This window comes from Sander lucioperca, chromosome 11 (assembly GCF_008315115.2).
Source record: "Sander lucioperca isolate FBNREF2018 chromosome 11, SLUC_FBN_1.2, whole genome shotgun sequence".
NCBI classification, from domain to species: domain Eukaryota; kingdom Metazoa; phylum Chordata; class Actinopteri; order Perciformes; family Percidae; genus Sander; species Sander lucioperca.
In genome coordinates, this window is record NC_050183.1 from 19,987,931 (window position 1) to 20,005,129 (window position 17,199).

General features: G+C 38.9%; 2 protein-coding genes across 5 annotated transcripts; one reads left to right on the forward strand and one right to left on the reverse strand.

Moving 5' to 3' along the window:
- Nucleotides 1–14: 14 nt before the first annotated feature.
- On the forward strand, nucleotides 15–13,672 carry slc25a24 (solute carrier family 25 member 24). Its single transcript, XM_031282388.2, has 10 exons — nucleotides 15–536; nucleotides 3,184–3,310; nucleotides 3,422–3,509; nucleotides 6,169–6,280; nucleotides 9,558–9,716; nucleotides 10,125–10,277; nucleotides 10,971–11,078; nucleotides 11,518–11,685; nucleotides 11,837–11,987; nucleotides 12,524–13,672. The coding sequence occupies exons 1-10, from the start codon at nucleotides 357–359 to the stop codon at nucleotides 12,703–12,705; spliced, it is 1,428 nt and encodes a 475-aa protein (XP_031138248.1). The 5' UTR covers nucleotides 15–356; the 3' UTR covers nucleotides 12,706–13,672.
- Nucleotides 13,673–14,403: 731 nt separating this feature from the next.
- On the reverse strand, nucleotides 14,404–16,921 carry LOC116038221 (transmembrane protein 69-like). 4 transcript variants are annotated; one of them, XM_036007641.1, is made up of 4 exons: nucleotides 16,738–16,921; nucleotides 15,631–15,672; nucleotides 15,493–15,530; nucleotides 14,404–15,444 (listed from the first exon to the last, which is right to left on the reverse strand). In XM_036007641.1, exons 1-4 carry the CDS (start codon nucleotides 16,756–16,758, stop codon nucleotides 14,760–14,762), a joined length of 786 nt encoding a protein of 261 aa, XP_035863534.1. In that variant the 5' UTR covers nucleotides 16,759–16,921; the 3' UTR covers nucleotides 14,404–14,759. The 4 variants fall into 4 exon arrangements, with proteins under 4 accessions (XP_035863534.1, XP_035863535.1, XP_031138317.1 ...); XM_036007642.1 differs by having other exon boundaries at nucleotides 16,711–16,919; XM_031282457.2 differs by having other exon boundaries at nucleotides 14,404–15,530; nucleotides 16,738–16,917.
- Nucleotides 16,922–17,199: the final 278 nt, after the last annotated feature.

A 17,199-nucleotide genomic window follows, 5' to 3' on the forward strand; every position in this document is an offset into this window, starting at 1 on the left:
CTCTGTATGTGTGGGGTCAGAAAAGAGGAGGTCTTCTAAGGCAAACTAAACCGAGTATCCCCACCCTTCTGCTCAGCGCTGTCAACCTACCTCATCCATAAACTGCTTTTAGTAGGCTAAATCTACATTACGTTGTCGTACATACCGGATTATTTACCACATCGATTTAAAAGGATTTTTTTTCTACAACTTGAACTCAACTGCGGAAATCTCGTTGAAACCACACGGGGCGATCCTGCTGCTTCAAACCAGAAGTGCCAGCAGCCACAGGAATCGGTTTGTGTGTGTGTTTCCAGTGCAGTTTAATTGGCCAAGTTGATGTCTGCGTAGAGCTTGTTTTCATTCTCAGTTCAACAATGTATCAAGTCGTAAGGAAGCTGTTTTTTACGGACTGCCGGTGCGCTGAAGATGCGTCGAAAACGTACGATGATCTGTTCGCCAAGCTGGACACCAACAAGGATGGAAAAGTAGATGTGTCCGAGCTAAAGGCAGGCCTGGCTGCTATGGGCATCAATTCTGGGAAAGATGCAGCTCAGGTACAGCCATGGATACATACTATAGACATACAGTCTATGATGCATACACAGGACACATAAACCTCATAGGGAGGGACAGTAAGTTGGCACAGATAGGCTGCTTTATGTAGTACTGCATTCCTGAAGGAACAGACTGCAATTACTCATGCATTAACAACCCTAACAATAAAGTGGAGGCCTCAGGGGAAGTATCCAAGTACATTTACTCAAATACTGTCACAGAATACAGTTTTTAGATGCATGGTACTTTATTGTGAGTTTTACTTTAACAATTATTTTCATTATCAGTTCATAATCTGTTGATTATGTTTTTTAAACTAATTTTAGTGAAATAGGCTCATCACGATTTCCCAACTGACATCTTCAGATGTCTTGTTTTGTCCAACCAGCAGTCCAAATCCTTCAGATAATCACTTTATTTTGATATAAAACAGAGAAAAGCAGCTTTTCTAAACACGTGAGGAGTTGGAACCAGAAATATTTGTAAATTTTGCTTGAAAATTGAATTAAATGAAAATGTGTCATTAATTCAATCCCTTTAGCACCGCTTTACTTGACTGTGCTTTGTACTTTGCACTACATTCATTATTTCACAACAATATTTCCAAATACTGCAGCTTCTGATTTTCAATCAAACCTAAGCTACTGTAAATACGGCCCCTGTCCAATAATAATCTTGTGATGTCACCTCTTCATAGACAACACAATGCATTTTCAAACATATTCTAAAGAGATGAGAAAACTCACCAGTAGGGGTGCACGAGTCAGAATATGTCACAATTCGATTCGATATCGATTTTTGGGCTCAAGATTCAACTCAAAATCGATTTTTGATTCAAAAACGATTCTCGATTCAAAAACCGATTCACAGTATGTAAATGTAGTTACTTTTCCCATGTGATTGCAGTAGACATACAATTTATATATATATATATATATATATATATATATGAAAAAATATGAATCGATTTTTGGAATTCTGTGAATCGATTTTGAATCAATAGAGCTTGAATTGCGATATAAATGTGAATTGATTTTTTTGCACACCCCTACTCACCACCAGCTCCAAAATTTGGAAGCTCTTCTGAAACTTTTGATTATATCACATTGTCCAGTTGTCATAGCTGTTCCTTTTTTTTACTGATACAGTAACATTTTGAATGCAGGACTTTTACTGAGCAAGTAAATCTGGAGTATTTCAACCATCTGTGATAAACCAATCCTAAACCCAAACTCTAGTCATAAATCTAATCTAACAGAATTTTCTAACACGTTTATACCCTAATAGTAACAAATCACCTAGAGCATATTTACCTAAACAATCTGGCTTCTCTAGAAATCTGGATTCTCTACCAAAAATAACAGCAGTCTGAGGCTTGCAATGAGCAGGGTGGGCCGAGAAAAGGTGGGCCAGCATGTTTGAAACTGTCTCATAGTTTAAACTGTAGGTGCAGTTGAGCTTTTATTGTGGGCTGTGACTTGAAGAGGAAGGTCCCACCTTTGTTGATCAAATAATATTACATTCGTCACGCTCATCAGTCTGATAACTGTTAAAGTGTAGAGTCAGGAAAAAAAGGTTCAGAGGTCACTGCTGTGTGTGGCCAGGTGTTGTAAAACAGGAGCTTTAACTATCTGTGATACTGATATGATAAAGAGGTAATCAATATGAGTAGGGATGCATCGATCCGACTTTTTCAATCCCGATACCGATGCCTGGGCTTTGTGTATCTGTCGATACCCGATACCGATCCGATACCGTTGTTGAATTAATAATACACTGTATACCTTCCACCTTATACCTTCCTTCCACCATGTGGAAGAGACTAAAGGCACCAGACATTCCTAACTAAACATTACTTTCCTACCTAAGACAAAATAACATAGATGGAATGTATTGAATTCTTATTTATTTGTACACTCTTCCAGCATGCGACACACGTGCGACAGAGGGAAAAAAACTAACAAAACTGGATCTACCCGTGGATCTGTTCATTTTTCCGATCCCCGATCCAGCTATTTTGTCAATATCGGGACCGATATCCGATCATAAAATGGGATCGGTGCACCCCTAAATATGAGCACTGGCTGCTTTTTAAACTGCCTCATTCAGTCAGTAGCGTCCACAAGTTATCTCTTAAAACTTGACTTTTCCTATACTTTTTTCCTTTCCGTTAATTATTTCCATGTAGACCATGTTGCACCCATCCACATGGCTTGGATGGCCACTTGACTATCTGGGAATGTTCAATAGTAACACAAGGTCCAGGTTTCAGTTTATCCTCTGATCCCGAATCGGCACACTGTTGTGCAACATTGCGCACCTACAGCAAGACCGAATGAAATCCCTTCTTGATTATAGACCATCCCTCTACAAACAAGGAAAGTGTTTATTTACATAGCACTTTGCAAATGAATAAAAAGTGATCCAATTCAGATTTAAATGAATAAAAGCAAAGCAGGAAATATAGACTCAAAGGAGGATTTTGCTGTGTTATTCTGCCACCAGCTGGCAGAATCAAGCAGCTGCTGTATAAAAAGGAGATGACAGACTTTACCAAAAAACCACTCCCACCACCCAGTGAGACAGCCATCAGACTCTGATACTCTGAAATGAAACTGAATTTCTAATATTCTGTGTTTCATTTAGGAAATAATGTCCTCTGGAGACGAAGACAAAGATGACGGGCTCGACTTCATCGAGTTCTCCAATTATCTAAAGGAACATGAGAAGAAGTTACGACTCACCTTCAAGAGCTTGGACAAAAACGATGATGGTATGGTGTAATTATCTTACCTATCAAACTTTTAAGTTCATAAATGATGAAAATGTACCTAAAAAGTCAAACCAAATGCCAGGAATTCTACTGTGTTTTTATTTTCAACAGGTCAAATAGACTTAATGGAGATACAGCAGTCACTTGCAGATCTGGGACTGAACATCAGCAAAGAGGAGGCGCAGAAGATCCTTCAAAGGTATTTCTGCTTATTTTAGCTTTAATTGAGGAAGGTCACGTTGCAGTATTCGTTCTACTCTGAAGAGTTATAGTGTTTCCTTTAGGATGTTTTTTAGCAGTGGGGGCAGGTCTGTCTGAACAACAACCCCCCTACCCCCCCCACCCCCAACAAGGGCGCAATAACCTCTGAATAGTTCTACTTGTTGTTAAATTGCAATGTGAGCCAGCAGCCAATGGGGGGTGCATTATGTCGGCAGGATCATTTAAAAGGCAACCGCGACTAGATTGTGCGTCTGCCCTATTTCTGATACCGTGGCGGCAGAAATTTTGCCATGGCGGGCCGCCACTACAAATTCAACATAGAGGAAACATTGAGTTAGTTGAGAGTTAAACATCTTATTCCAGATAAATATGAAAATATTCTGTTACTCTTACTTATGGATCCAAGCCAAAACCCTCATGAACCTTGAAGTGGAAGAAAGATGTCAAAGGTGGGGACCAGTGTGAGGGAGTCTGATAACCAGTTCAGTCTGTAACTTGGCTAAAAGCTGACAGCACTTGATAAAGAGCTCGCAAGATGTCTGACTGTGTTAGAGAACGCATCTAAACATGTTGATCAATAATAGGAGAGTTTTACCTTAAAACAAACTCTGATAAAAAAAACCTGTAATTTGGAATTTTCTGGGACAAATGGGTCCATGTCATTTTGTTTCTCAAGCACTGCTGATTTGGTCACATTGCCTTTTAGAAAGTATGTTTGTATGTTGTTTTTTGGTCTTATTGCAGCGAAAGTAAAATGATGCAAACGCTCATAAAGATAGAATAGGCTATACATTACTTAAAGGAACTTATATAATAGAAAACGATGCAAGTTGTGTAAATAACTAGGGTAAAAAAGCTCCTTTTTGTGCCCATAAATACGGTAATGAGAAAGATAACAGCTGCACATTTCTCAATATAGTTATGATGGTACAGTAGCCTATTTAAATTGTTGTAGAATATTTCTCAGATTGCATGGAACCCTCAGCAATACCGGCATCAGGGACTCCTGAAACTTCGTCAACACACAAAGGCCTATAAAGGTTATAAGATATTAAAAGATATAGGAGCAGCTCCAGACTATAGTTACTGTCGGTATAACACACGTCTTTGGTTCCCTGCTTTTGCTTTGGGTTCATAAATGCTGATTGAGCTACCTGATGCTAAAATAATATGATGTAATTTAATGCTTTTGTTATTATTATAGTCTTCAACATTTTTTAATAAATAATAATAAGTCAAAGCTCTGGGACCTACATGTATGTATACCCTGTTTATTATGTGTCTTTCAGTCAGTCATACTTGGAAGCACAAAAACAACAGACATTAATATTACGTGGTAACACTTTTTAAGTAAGCAAATTATAGTATAGAGTAAAGCAGTATAGAGAAAAATCATATTTAACACTTATGAAGAAACAAGTTTGAAATGTTACAATTGAATTGGATCCTGTTTAGCACTTGATATTGTTTGCTCTGCAAGTCAGGCCAGGTTTATGCAGTGCGCTCTACAGTATATGTTCTGACTTTGCATAGACAAAGTTAGAAGCAGCAGATGTACAAGAGCAGACTTGACAGTGAGACCTAGAAAGAGAAGTAAAGCAGGTTGTGCATGACTATGAATCAGACCGAAAGATTAGTTTGAAATCCACAGAGAGTAATTTATGAGTGTGTATGTGTGTGTTACCCTGCCCAACTAAATTGGAGGAAGGAAATGAAGGACAGATGAACATTTAGAGCAGATGAGGACATAGATTGATTATAGAAGAGACCAAAGGAGAGATGGAGGAGACACACAATGTGTTTCTAGGTATAGAAAGATAAGCACAGACATATATCAGTTATGCCATTTTTGTTTGCTAATTTAATCTGAAATTAGATTTAATGTAAAATGAAATACTGTTATAGTTAATGGTGGTTTTGATTACCTCAATCTTCATAATCTGACCTATTTCTTGTTTGCATGCTCCCTTACCACTATCTGTTATCATTAGGCAAATCTCTCTCTCTCTCTTTTTCTCTCTCTCTCTCTCTCTCTCTCTCTCTCTCTCTCTCTCTCTCTCTCTCTGTCTTTCTCTCTCTCTCTCTCTCTCTCTCTCTCTCTCTCTCTCTCCCCCTCTCTCTCTCTCTTTCTCTCCCTCTCTCTCTCTCTCTCTCTCTTTCTTTCTCTATCTCTCTCTCTCTCTCTCTCTCTCTCTCTCTCTCTCTCTCTCTCTCTGACTGAACAGAAGTAAGGAGGAGCCTAATTAGTCTAGAAAGTGAATGGGATTTGGAATAGAGTATCAGCGTTGTTCCTAATACAGTAGTCCATTTATTTTAGTGGAGGGGGCTCGGATCACATGACGTGAAGTTTACAAGATAAATTGTGACCTTTATCTTGAAAAATGTGATGGTAATGATTTTAGGAATATAAATTAGTGCCTGATATTTCATTCCATTTATGTTTCCTGTAATTGAATACATTAGATTTATTGTTTAGCCTAGTTGGTGGTGTTTGCTTGTGTGCTTCCAAAAATGTCCACAGTTGTCTCCCTTCAACACTAAAATACAAAACTTTTCTCCCGACATTAGGTTCAAATTTTAGATAAAAACAAAACATACAAAATGTGAAAAAATGTCTTCTTCTTTTCCTTGTGCAGTATCGATGTGGACGGCACCATGACTTTAGACTGGAATGAATGGAGGGAGCATTTCCTGTTTAACCCAGCCACCGACCTGCAGGAGATTATCCGCTTCTGGAAGCACTCTACGGTAAGGGGAGGGCATGACTTGGTGACTGTGTCTTTGTCCATATGTTGTGGACCAAACTTCAAAGCTTTAAAGTATTTTAAACTTATTGTTAATGGGTTTTTGGGGTTTTAAATGAATGGTGCTGGTAAATATGTATTTGTTTTGTTCTCCTGTGTAAGAGATTCCCTCATGCCAAGCGTAATGACGGAATTTTTTTTTTTTTATACAATCTTCATTTTGCTCTGGCGTCAAGGCCAGTCTGAGCAGGTTGAGAATGCTCTCACATTAGAGGGTGGATACCCGAACCGAGCCCGTCGGGACCAGACGGTACCCGACTTTATCCGAAGGTATCCGACGGTATCCGACGGTACCCGACGGGCCGGGTTCGGACAAATATTTAGAAATGATGTTCGGGTCGGGCTCGGTCACATCAGCGCGATAAGGCATTGAACATTTTAAATTTAAAAAAGCTTATTATGTAGGTGCGCGCCTGTGTTAATGTGAGCTTGTTGCCCCTGTGTGCGCCCCATCTGTTGACATTTCCGAATGCCTACAGTTGCTTAATAAAAGCGGGCTTTCCACACAAACAAACGTACATGTGTCATTAGTATGAGAAAAAAAATAGATTTTAATTGTGTCGTTTAATGTGTGTGTTTAATGTTAAATATCTTAATGCCTGTCCGACGCGGGCCGGGCTCGGACAGAAAAATGCGGCCCGATCCGCACTCTATCTCACATAGAAAAATAAATCACTAGTTAGAAACTGTACTTGAATAAAAATGGAAGAGACATGGAGGCCAAACAGTTAACCATCTTTATGTCCTTTTGACTGTCGTAAGCGCCACTTAAAGAACCATTGCACTCAAAGGGAAAGTTGTGAAAGAGAGGATTTGGCAACAGATAAGTACTTCAATGTCAATAGATTAGACTCATTCATTTCCAGAGAAGAGGTGAGAAAAGGAGGGAGAGAGGAGGAGATAGAAGCTTGACCTAACTTTTGAATGATGGCCTTTTCTTGGAAAACAATATTTAACAAATAGATTTATTTACCATACTGAGTGAGAACCTTCTGGTCCCGTTTTAAAATGTAGTATTAATTGTTGATGTACATCAATATCAAACACATTATTTCACCTCTAAACCGTTTGCAGCTTGTTAGACAAATAAAGAATATTCAAATTGCAATGTTTTAACTGAAATTTCACATGTAGATTGTTGGCATTATAGAAATATACTGTGACTTGTACTATGGTTGCATGACAGAGACACAGCCAGGTCCAGTCAATGGCTAATCTCTGACGTTTGCTGCATCTGTTCACTGGCGCAGCCTTCGAGGTTAAATAAACCTGGTAACCTGGCTGCTAAATTGAGGCAGAGATAAACTAATTTCACAAGGATTATCTTGTCAGCGGGATTGGGACACGTCACTGAGAGAGGACGGGAGCGTAGAACAGGACAGGATTGGAGTCAAGTCACTGAGCTCAGGCATCAGTGAGACTAAAGCAGTGGTTGGTAACTTCTATGGCAGTGACAGGGTCCCACTCCCGTATTCACGTCGATGGTTACTGGCCACTCGGGATTCAGCGTTTCTCCACTTGGGCTGGATTGGATCTGAGACCCTCAACGTCTGACGCGGGGAACTATGTAAATGATCCTGATCAGTCTGAGAAATAGAGTTTAGGGGGGAGCTTGTACAACACTGGGACAATATTGTACTGGATGGCCATGGCTCTGCTGCACCCTCAGCAGCAGCAACAGGGAAAGTGTTTTTTCAATGACTTTGAAGATGATGGGGGGATCTATGTGGTGGAGGTGGACATGGTGGGTTTGTGTATTTAGCCTCACAGTCCAGGTTGTCAACTGGTCATGAATGAAAACTTGGTTTTGATACATTTTAGCTTCTCACAAATACTAAAATATTCAGTATGTCAGCCCATAAATTACAATAAATTGCAGTCATGATATGTTTGCGGTAATTTAGAAATAGTGTTGCTATTATGTACTTTGTCCACTAGAGTGTTTGTTTTCTCAACTGGAAAACGTCCCGCTCAGTACATATCTTTGTCACAATTCTTTATTAACCAAATGCAAGGGTTCCTTGTGCTTATTTTATCTTTCCTTAGTTCCTTAACTTATGTATTGTATTAGCATTTTTTTTAAACTCTCAAATGTTGAAAGGCCATAATGCTGGGTGTGGAAACAATAACATAAATACTTGAGCTATTCTGATGCACTCCAATACAATAGCTTATAATGTTCTGTTTTTGTTGGGACTGTGAGACAAAGGTGTTCAATCAGCTCCGGTTTTGAAGGTGTAGTTGGAGGTGGAGCAGTTGCATTGAATTCAACTATATTGTAAGGTGTCCTTAATATTTTGTCCTTCCATTAAATCACCACATTTCTAACAAAGTCTCAGTTAAACAGAACATTATATTATACTGTAGATATATATTATAGAGTCACAAAAGCGAGTTGTTCATTGCTGGAATATTACTCAATATTTTATTACACCATGCAGATGTTCATGTTGTTTTGCCCTGTGTCTATATGAAAACAGATTTTCCAGTCATCTAGTAAAAAAAAGAGCAGAAAAGAGATGTGCTCCATGTTGCCTTTAAAAATGTCAGATTTGTGGGTTGACAGAAAAGACTGAAGTACTAGTAGGCTGGACTAGGCTTTGAACAAGACTATATGTTACTATTAATAAATCCCTAATATCAATGCGAGCCTTTATATCGCAGGATGATTGGTCCACACTTTTTTTTTTACTTAACTGTTTAAATTAGATTGCAGTTGCAGAGTGTTGTGTTTTTTTTTAATGTTTATAAATTTTTTTATTTTAAACAACCGTTTTTTTAAAGTGCAGTGCACTGATGTAATTGATCTCCCAGCATGGAGCTGTAGTTACAGTATATAAGACTTTGGATAAAGGCATGCAGTTTGTTCCGTCATGCCAGGCATTAAGTTGACGGAAAAGCTGCTAATTGTGTGGTTTTGAAGCTGAGGGATTCACATGAATGACACATGGATCTCAAGAGCATGGGTTTGAAATTACACAAAGCTTAAGTGAAATTCACACAGGTCTATTTTGGCAGCCAACTCATGTTTTGGTTATACAGCAAGTCGGCATATCAGTTTGAGAGTCTACGGGGCCCTGAACAGGTTTTGAAGAATTTGAAGAACTTTAAAAGAATTTCTTTTACCTCCCTGTTGATGTTTAGAAATTAAACACAGTTCACACAGTATTTAACAGGTGTCTCTGACTGACTGTGATTTAATTGTATTGTGTTGTGTGTAGGTGCTGGATATTGGTGACAGCCTCTCCATCCCAGATGAGTTCACAGAGGAGGAGAAGACGACTGGTATGTGGTGGAAGCAACTATCAGCGGGGGCCATGGCCGGCGCCGTGTCCCGTACAGGAACCGCACCGCTGGACAGGATGAAGGTGTTCATGCAGGTGTGTCAAAACGTTTTGTTTTTTTTTTCATTATTGGTTGTCTGTCATGTCCACTCTGTCAGATGGTTTTCTATATTTTGGTATGAAATGTACTCCTTAAAGGCCAACGTAACTTTCAGACCAAACAAAAACATGGTTCAATCAAAGCATGGTTCAGAGTCACTGAAGAGTGGAAGTTGTAGTATGTACACAGTAATATGATGTGTGCCATTATAATAGGATAATCTCATAATACAACATACTACAGAATTACAATTACAATAATTACAAAAGTAAAAATAATTCCCTCGTTTAGGTGCTTAACCTGTTGGTAATTGTATTTTATGCATCTTAAATGCTGCCTTTAAGACTACATGCATGTGTTAACTTTTTAAAGTAATGGCTCATAATGCAAGATTTTCTGTACAGGTGCATTCCTCCAAGAGCAACCAAATCAGCCTGGTTGGTGGTTTTAAGCAAATGTTAAAAGAAGGAGGCTTGATGTCTCTGTGGAGAGGAAACGGTATCAACGTACTGAAGATTGCCCCTGAGACTGCCATTAAATTTATGGCCTATGAGCAGGTAAATCCAAACTGATTACGCTATACACCTCAGGTTATGTGCTAGAAAGATTATCATTCTGCAGCATGTCACTGTTGATGTAATGTTTTAATACCAAAGATCATAACATTGATGTAGAGTAAAATTATGCAATTTTCAGCTGAAGTTGATTGCTACTGATACCGGTCTTCAATAGTCATTGAGTTTTAATGCACTACTCCCTTATCAAGCCCTCCTCAAGCTATTGTTTTCTGAACTCCGTCAGCCTTACACTCCATCCCGAACTTTCGGATCCTCCTCTTCCTCACTGCTTTCCACTCCTTCTGCACGCCTGTCCACAACGGGGTTCAGAGCCTTCAGCCATTCTGCCCCTCGCCTTTGGAACTCCCTCCCTCTATCCATCCGTACCATAGAGTCTCTACCCACCTTTAAAACCTCCCGCAAAACCCACCTATTCCGAAAAGCCTACACCACATAACTCCACTCTCCATCGAATTCATGGATAGATTGCTTTCTTTTAATTTTCTATCTCAATCTTTTAAAATGTGTTTGTTTTAATTATATTTGCCTTTTTAACTGTATTTTTGCTTGTTTTAACTGTAAGGTGCCCTTGAGTCCTATGAAAGGCGTCCAAAAATAAAATGTATTATTATTATTATTAGTATTATTAGTATTATTAGTATTATTAGTATTATTATTACTGTGTTTCATTAGTTTAAGAAGTTGCTGTCAAGTGAACCAGGGAAGGTCAAGACCCATGAGAGGTTCATGGCTGGATCACTGGCTGGAGCCACAGCACAAACTGTCATCTACCCCATGGAGGTGAGCAGAGGTGGAGGCATTTACAGGTGTACCTGTGGCAATGGCTAATAATTAAGAGTGCCATCAGGTTAGAGAAAATGTATTTTCAAAAAATGTTGATGATGTTAGTTGTCTCTGTTAGGTCTACATTAATTGTCCTATGTCCCATATAATTTTCATCCTAAATAAGCCTGTACCCTGCCTCTTTCAATCTAACCTGAAAACAAAGGGCAAAGTAAAAAGATGTGAGTGACATTACAGAAGATAATGCAGATTTCCTTCCTTGCTTGTTAAGGTTAAATAATAACAATGTATCAATAATGACAAATAAATCATTCACATATTGTTTAGCTTTAATCAGACTGAAGGCTACTATTGTTAAGCCTCAGCTGCTGACTGCTCCAAAGTAGAAGTGCTGTCAGGTAAAGAACAGCCTCCAGTTAAACCTATGTCCGTGCAGGTGATGAAAACCCGTCTGACCCTGAGGAAGACCGGACAGTACTCAGGAATGTTTGACTGTGCCAAAAAAATCCTGAAGAGAGAGGGAGTGAAGGCTTTTTACAAGGGCTACATTCCCAATCTTATAGGCATCATCCCTTACGCTGGCATCGATCTGGCAGTGTACGAGGTATGTGGAAAATGTAGAAACAAAGCTCTATTTCCATATGCAACATTAAAACAGTGAAGGGTTTTCACTTGGCATGTTCAATAGACGCCACTTAAATATGATAGAACTAATAGTCCTTTCTCATACACAAACACTTCCTCATCCTCACCAGAGCTTGAAGAACCTCTGGTTGTCCCGCTACGCCAAAGACTCAGCCAATCCCGGGGTTGTGGTGCTGCTGGGCTGTGGTACCCTGTCCAGCACGTGTGGCCAGCTGGCCAGCTACCCCCTGGCTCTGATCCGCACCAGGATGCAGGCACAAGGTACAGAGAACCAAACCTCATTCAAGATTCTGTCAACTTTTAATTTAGCCCAGTTGGCATTTACGCAGTGCTCCAAATGATCTTATCCATAGGGATTAAAATGGTGTAGTAAATAATTTCAAAATCGTTCAAAATTTAAAAAAATATATATATAGAAAGTAGTTAATCAATTAAACTGTGAATGTTGTATTATTGGTAGAGAAATATCCCCTAATAGGCATGGCACTACTGTAGCCAAAGTAAAGATTGAGTAAATATTATGTTAAAGCAGTAATAATTAATATTTTTAAATTAACAATGGATCGCATGACTATTTGTATGTGAAAGATGTTCCTTGTTGTGATGAACCTACAGAGAATTATTACCTGACATGACATGTGGACAAAAAGATAGATATATAGAAAGTATATACTTTTGGCATTACCTGGTTGGTTGGTTACTAAATGACAAATGAAAGCACTGACATTATCTGATACTAGTATGTCTGCTTTTATCAAGAATCCAGCAGTTTTAGATCTTTTTTCTCTTTTTCTCAGCGTCTCTCGAGGGATCAGAGCAGCTGCCCATGAACCTTATGGTGAAGAAGATTCTGAAAAATGAAGGCTTCTTTGGACTTTACCGTGGCATCCTGCCAAATTTCATGAAGGTCATACCGGCTGTCAGCATCAGCTACGTGGTGTATGAGCACATGAGGTCTGAATTGGGTATTCAAAAGTAGGCAGCAGAGTCATTTGTGACTATGTGTGTTTGCGAGAGTGTAAGAGGATGTGCAGCAACTTTTTTTATTTCAAAACCCATCCCTTTTAACATATTAGGGAAACTGTTATGTAAATAATTTGTTTACCCGTAGGTCTCCAAAGTCTCAAGCTGCCGCATATGGAGCCATTGTAGACGTTTTTAAAGTGATTGCAAGACTTTGGGTGAACTGTTGAGCAATTATAATGATTGTAAAAGAGTTGACTAATGACTAATACGACTTCTACAATGTTTTCAACTGTATGTTGTTTGTCCACAAATTTAAGTGCACTGTCAGTTTCACTTTCAGTTGAATCAACCAAAGAGGTGGATATTAAGAATGAATGAAAACCAAAAACACTTGGAGAGGTTCACTTTCTTTTAATTGTTGATGTGGATAGAAATGGCAATATTTTTTGTGTCAGTCATTTTAAGTATGGGTCCAGTTATGTTGTATGTTCTTCTAACATTTTACCAGAAGGCACCAGCAAGTTCCAAAAAGTGGAACACTTGCTGAAGTGGGATAACAATAGACTGTAAAATAAGGGGATGACACATTTTTGTTCTTTTCTTGCTATCTTTATAGACAAACTGTTGTAAGAAAATTTACATTTTACATTCATTTAAAGACACTCGTCCAGCTTTATATTCACTTTCCAAAAATATTATTTGAGTGGGGAGCTGTTTCACCTAGAAATCTGAGGGAACTTTTGAAGTGCAATACTGTATTTACACCTTGGTGATTCACATTATGGTATGTTTGAGACAGGTATGTCCCTTTGGGAATGGATATGTGCAGATTTGGTGAACAGGGGAGTAATGTGCCTTATGTGTTTTTTCTCAGATATCTGTTGACTTTTACACCCCTCATTTTTTTGCCTTTATTTTCAATATTTGGTTCATTAGATGCTGGTGTTTACATTAATAAAAACATTGGAATACAAAAGTGAGACGTTTTGAGTGCATTTATTTTCAGCTTACTGTGGTTGAAATGTATTTTAAAGAAAACATTTGATGTTTGTCATAAAGGTGTGGCACAACATAAAGAGGCAAGTAATGAATCACTTGTGATCTGAAAACTTGTTCTGTGATCCCAGATGTATTCTGAGTGCAAGCTTTCACTCAAGCCTTATGTGTTGTGCCATTTGATCCCTGAAGCTTTAAGTACAGATTACTCCACTTTAGATCTTGTGTAATACTCTTTTGCCCAGTGATGTCAATACTTCTGACTGTAGCTGTCTGATCTTGGCCAGGACACAGTAACAGGGGTTCTGCTCATTTGTAGCATTGCCTGGGGCATAGCACAAAATTCTGGGCCCTGTAGAAAGGCATTTTCTATGGATCCCTCTCCGCATCCACAGCTATTCATTCTAGCATCTTTTTGGGCCCTCCTCACATGAGGGCCCTGGGTACTCAGTCCCCTTTTATCCCCCAGTCCCACGCCCCTGAGCATTGCACTAAAGGAGATTACTTCCCAACGTATCCAGTTCCTGCTTAATAACTCAAAACATGATTTTGATTTCTGAATAATCACTTAAGTCAAGCTAAAATGTTTAACGTAAACATTTTTTGGTCACAGCTTCTAAAATTTGTTTATTTTTACTCTTTTCATATCATATCAAATCAAAGATCTCTGGGCCAAAAATAGAAAACAATTAGCTCAAGACAAAAGACCATAGTATGCTGAATGGTGAAAGTGCATTTATTTGACATTCATTGAGCAACAACTTCCACATTTCAGTCTTTTTTGTTCTTTTAATGTGCTGCATTTGAAAAAGAATGCCTTTTTTTTGCTAGCTTAAAAGAAAAATCACTAACAAGTTTTTTTCTTCAGAATAATTTGAAAGATGGTACACGTACATACAAAACTTCTATACATTAGATATAGGCAAGTTTTCATTCATTCAGATCATGACCAGACTGACAGACAGACCTGTGATTAAGACAGAAGAGGGGCAGACAACTTTATTTTCAAGAAATAAGATCTCCAAAATAAAAATATTGTGGCTCTATAGTTTATATATATATTTATATTATTTAATCTGAGAATAGCTTCTTTTCTAGGTATATTCCATTTATTATGAGTGTACCAATAAGAGAAAAAAATGCCACAGTGGTCAGGATGGAGCGCAGGGCTTTAAACCAGCTAGGGTAAGTGGGCAGCAGAGACAGATCATAATGCAGCGATATTCCTAGTCCCATGATAACCATGGTGGCTGCAGGAACAATGCTGTCGCTCATCAGCATGGACACCCAGGCTAACAGGAAGGGAACCACACTGTTGGCCAGGTTCATCCAGTCAGGTTTTGCTGGGCTGCTCTCAGGAAGAGCGAATCCCCAGCGAGCTCCACCCAGGAAGGAAACAATGGAGGCACCGTAAGCTAACTGAGCATAGGCCAACTCCGGAGAGTAGCTCTCAGTCACAGCCATGAGCAGAGGAGGGGCGACAAAGGGGATCAGCCCTGCAAACCCCAGGTACAGGGCAGGTTTGGGACCTTTCCACAAGTCCTTCATGTCATAGCGCAGCAGATCCAGCTCTCTGGGAGGAGGTTCAAGTTTTGGTCGCTTCTTCAGCCTCACAGCAGAAGAGTGGAAATGCTGGCTCCTCACTAAAAATGGAGCTGCATGACTGTTGGTCCTCTTGAAACCGAGGACAGCAGGAGGTTTTACTCGTCCGGCATCCCTTTCTGAAAACGGCAGCCTTGCTGTTGAGGCACAGAAGGTCTGCAGGGAGATGGATCCACCTTCAGAAGCTCGTGTCAGGACTGATGTCCAGCATCTTTGTGGTGGACCTGCCCAATGCCATACCTAAAGACAAGACATTTACATAAACATTTTTTTTTAAATGATACATTATTAAAATATGAGCAAAAGAGCCTTTGGAGCAAGTAAATCACTGGTCTGTTACCTTCTGGGCTGCAAAGGTTGTTCTAAACATATAAGAGAGCATCTGATGAAAAAAGTAAACAGAGATCAGGTTAGACAGAGCAAAGACACAATGAAAGCTGATTCACTCAAAATGAAAAGAAAAAAAAATATGAATAAAAAGGATAAAATGTAAAATGGGTTAGGGCTGCAAATAATGTTTATTTTAATTACTGATAAATTCTGATTATTTTTCCTGATCAATCATTTGGTCAATAAAGTGTCAGATTGTACAAAATAAATTTCCAACACAAGTTGTATAAATATATACACAAACACTGTTCTGCCGAACCTCCCAAACTAACTAAATGTAACACACAGGAAGATGCATGAAAAATAAAACAGAACCCAAAGCATCTAAAAAGATGGCACACTTTATTGAACCCAAACCATTCTGTATTTCTTTATCCCTCTGTTGTCCTCGGGTCAAATATGACCCATTTTCACATTTGAATTTCTTTCAACCAAATTGTCAAAAAATAACGTGGGTGGTTTCATACAACGCTCTTTACAAGTAAAATAAATGGTCAGTTCACTGTTCTCACTGGATTTGTGTGTTTTATTCAATTTGAAAAAAACAAAAAAGGTAAAACAACGTTGAAAAGAAATTGACAAAAATGTCAAAACGTTGAAAAAGCGACAACAAGTTTTTAAAAAGCGCAAAAACGTCGGGAAAAGTGACACAAACGTCAGGAAAAGCGTAGAAAAACAAAAAGTTGCATGGGCGACGGGAAGACAACATATAATACATAGCTACAGTATATGGGTTCACCTTCACCGGTTTAGAGTCCTCTCTCAGCTAACGTTATACCAACATGTAAAAGTGTCTGCGGCCGCTAACTACAATATAGCTCAGACAGATAAGCATCATAAATAATGTGAAAAATCTAAACGTATCTTTATAGCGTTACAGCAGACTTAGAGACTGACTAACGGCATGCGAGACCGCGACACAACAACGACTTTACGGAGTTAACGGCTAACGTTACACAGCTTAAGTAGGCCTATGTCTTAGCACTTAATATAACCGCATTCCTGAAACACGGACGAGCGCAATAATTACCTCTGTTTTAGGATAAAAACATCATACTTTAAACATGTATAGGCTCATAGACTGTATATAAGAAGTATAGGCTCGGTGCAAGACTCTACTTCCGTTCTACTTCCGCTCCCTCGTTCTGTTAATACATCTGTCATCTGACATCTTATGTCGGTACACGATCCGTTCTGCCTGCACATGCGCAAAATGTTCGCGCATGCGCGGTTGTACGAGGATTTACGACACTGCACGATCTGTTCCTCGCTTCCGGTCGACAGCCAAGATCCAAGATAACGTTAGTTTAGCTAACAGCTAATTCGGCTAACTGCTAGCTGAGACAGCATGTAATAACTTTAAAAGACCCTCAAAATAAAACTTGAAAATAAACGTTGACATATATAACAGCTGTTACGTCAGTTCTACTTTACTTGTGCTCATTTAAAATACAATCACTCAATACTTGTCTTTATTGTTATTACTGTGAAGTCTTAATTTAGCTGTAGCCTGCTTTTC

Coding starts and splice junctions, on each gene's coding strand:
- slc25a24 (XM_031282388.2), top strand. CDS start 357: ATGTATCAAGTCGTAAGGAAGCTGTTTTTTACGGACTGCCGGTGCGCT. Junction 11,686..11,836: donor TCGATCTGGCAGTGTACGAG/GTATGTGGAAAA, acceptor CATCCTCACCAG/AGCTTGAAGAACCTCTGGTT. Junction 11,988..12,523: donor CACCAGGATGCAGGCACAAG/GTACAGAGAACC, acceptor TCTTTTTCTCAG/CGTCTCTCGAGGGATCAGAG.
- LOC116038221 (XM_031282457.2), bottom strand. CDS start 16,758: ATGAGCCTATACATGTTTAAA. Junction 15,673..16,737: donor TGAGCCTATACATGTTTAAA/GTATGATGTTTT, acceptor TTTTTTCATCAG/ATGCTCTCTTATATGTTTAG. Junction 15,531..15,630: donor CAACCTTTGCAGCCCAGAAG/GTAACAGACCAG, acceptor TCTTGTCTTTAG/GTATGGCATTGGGCAGGTCC.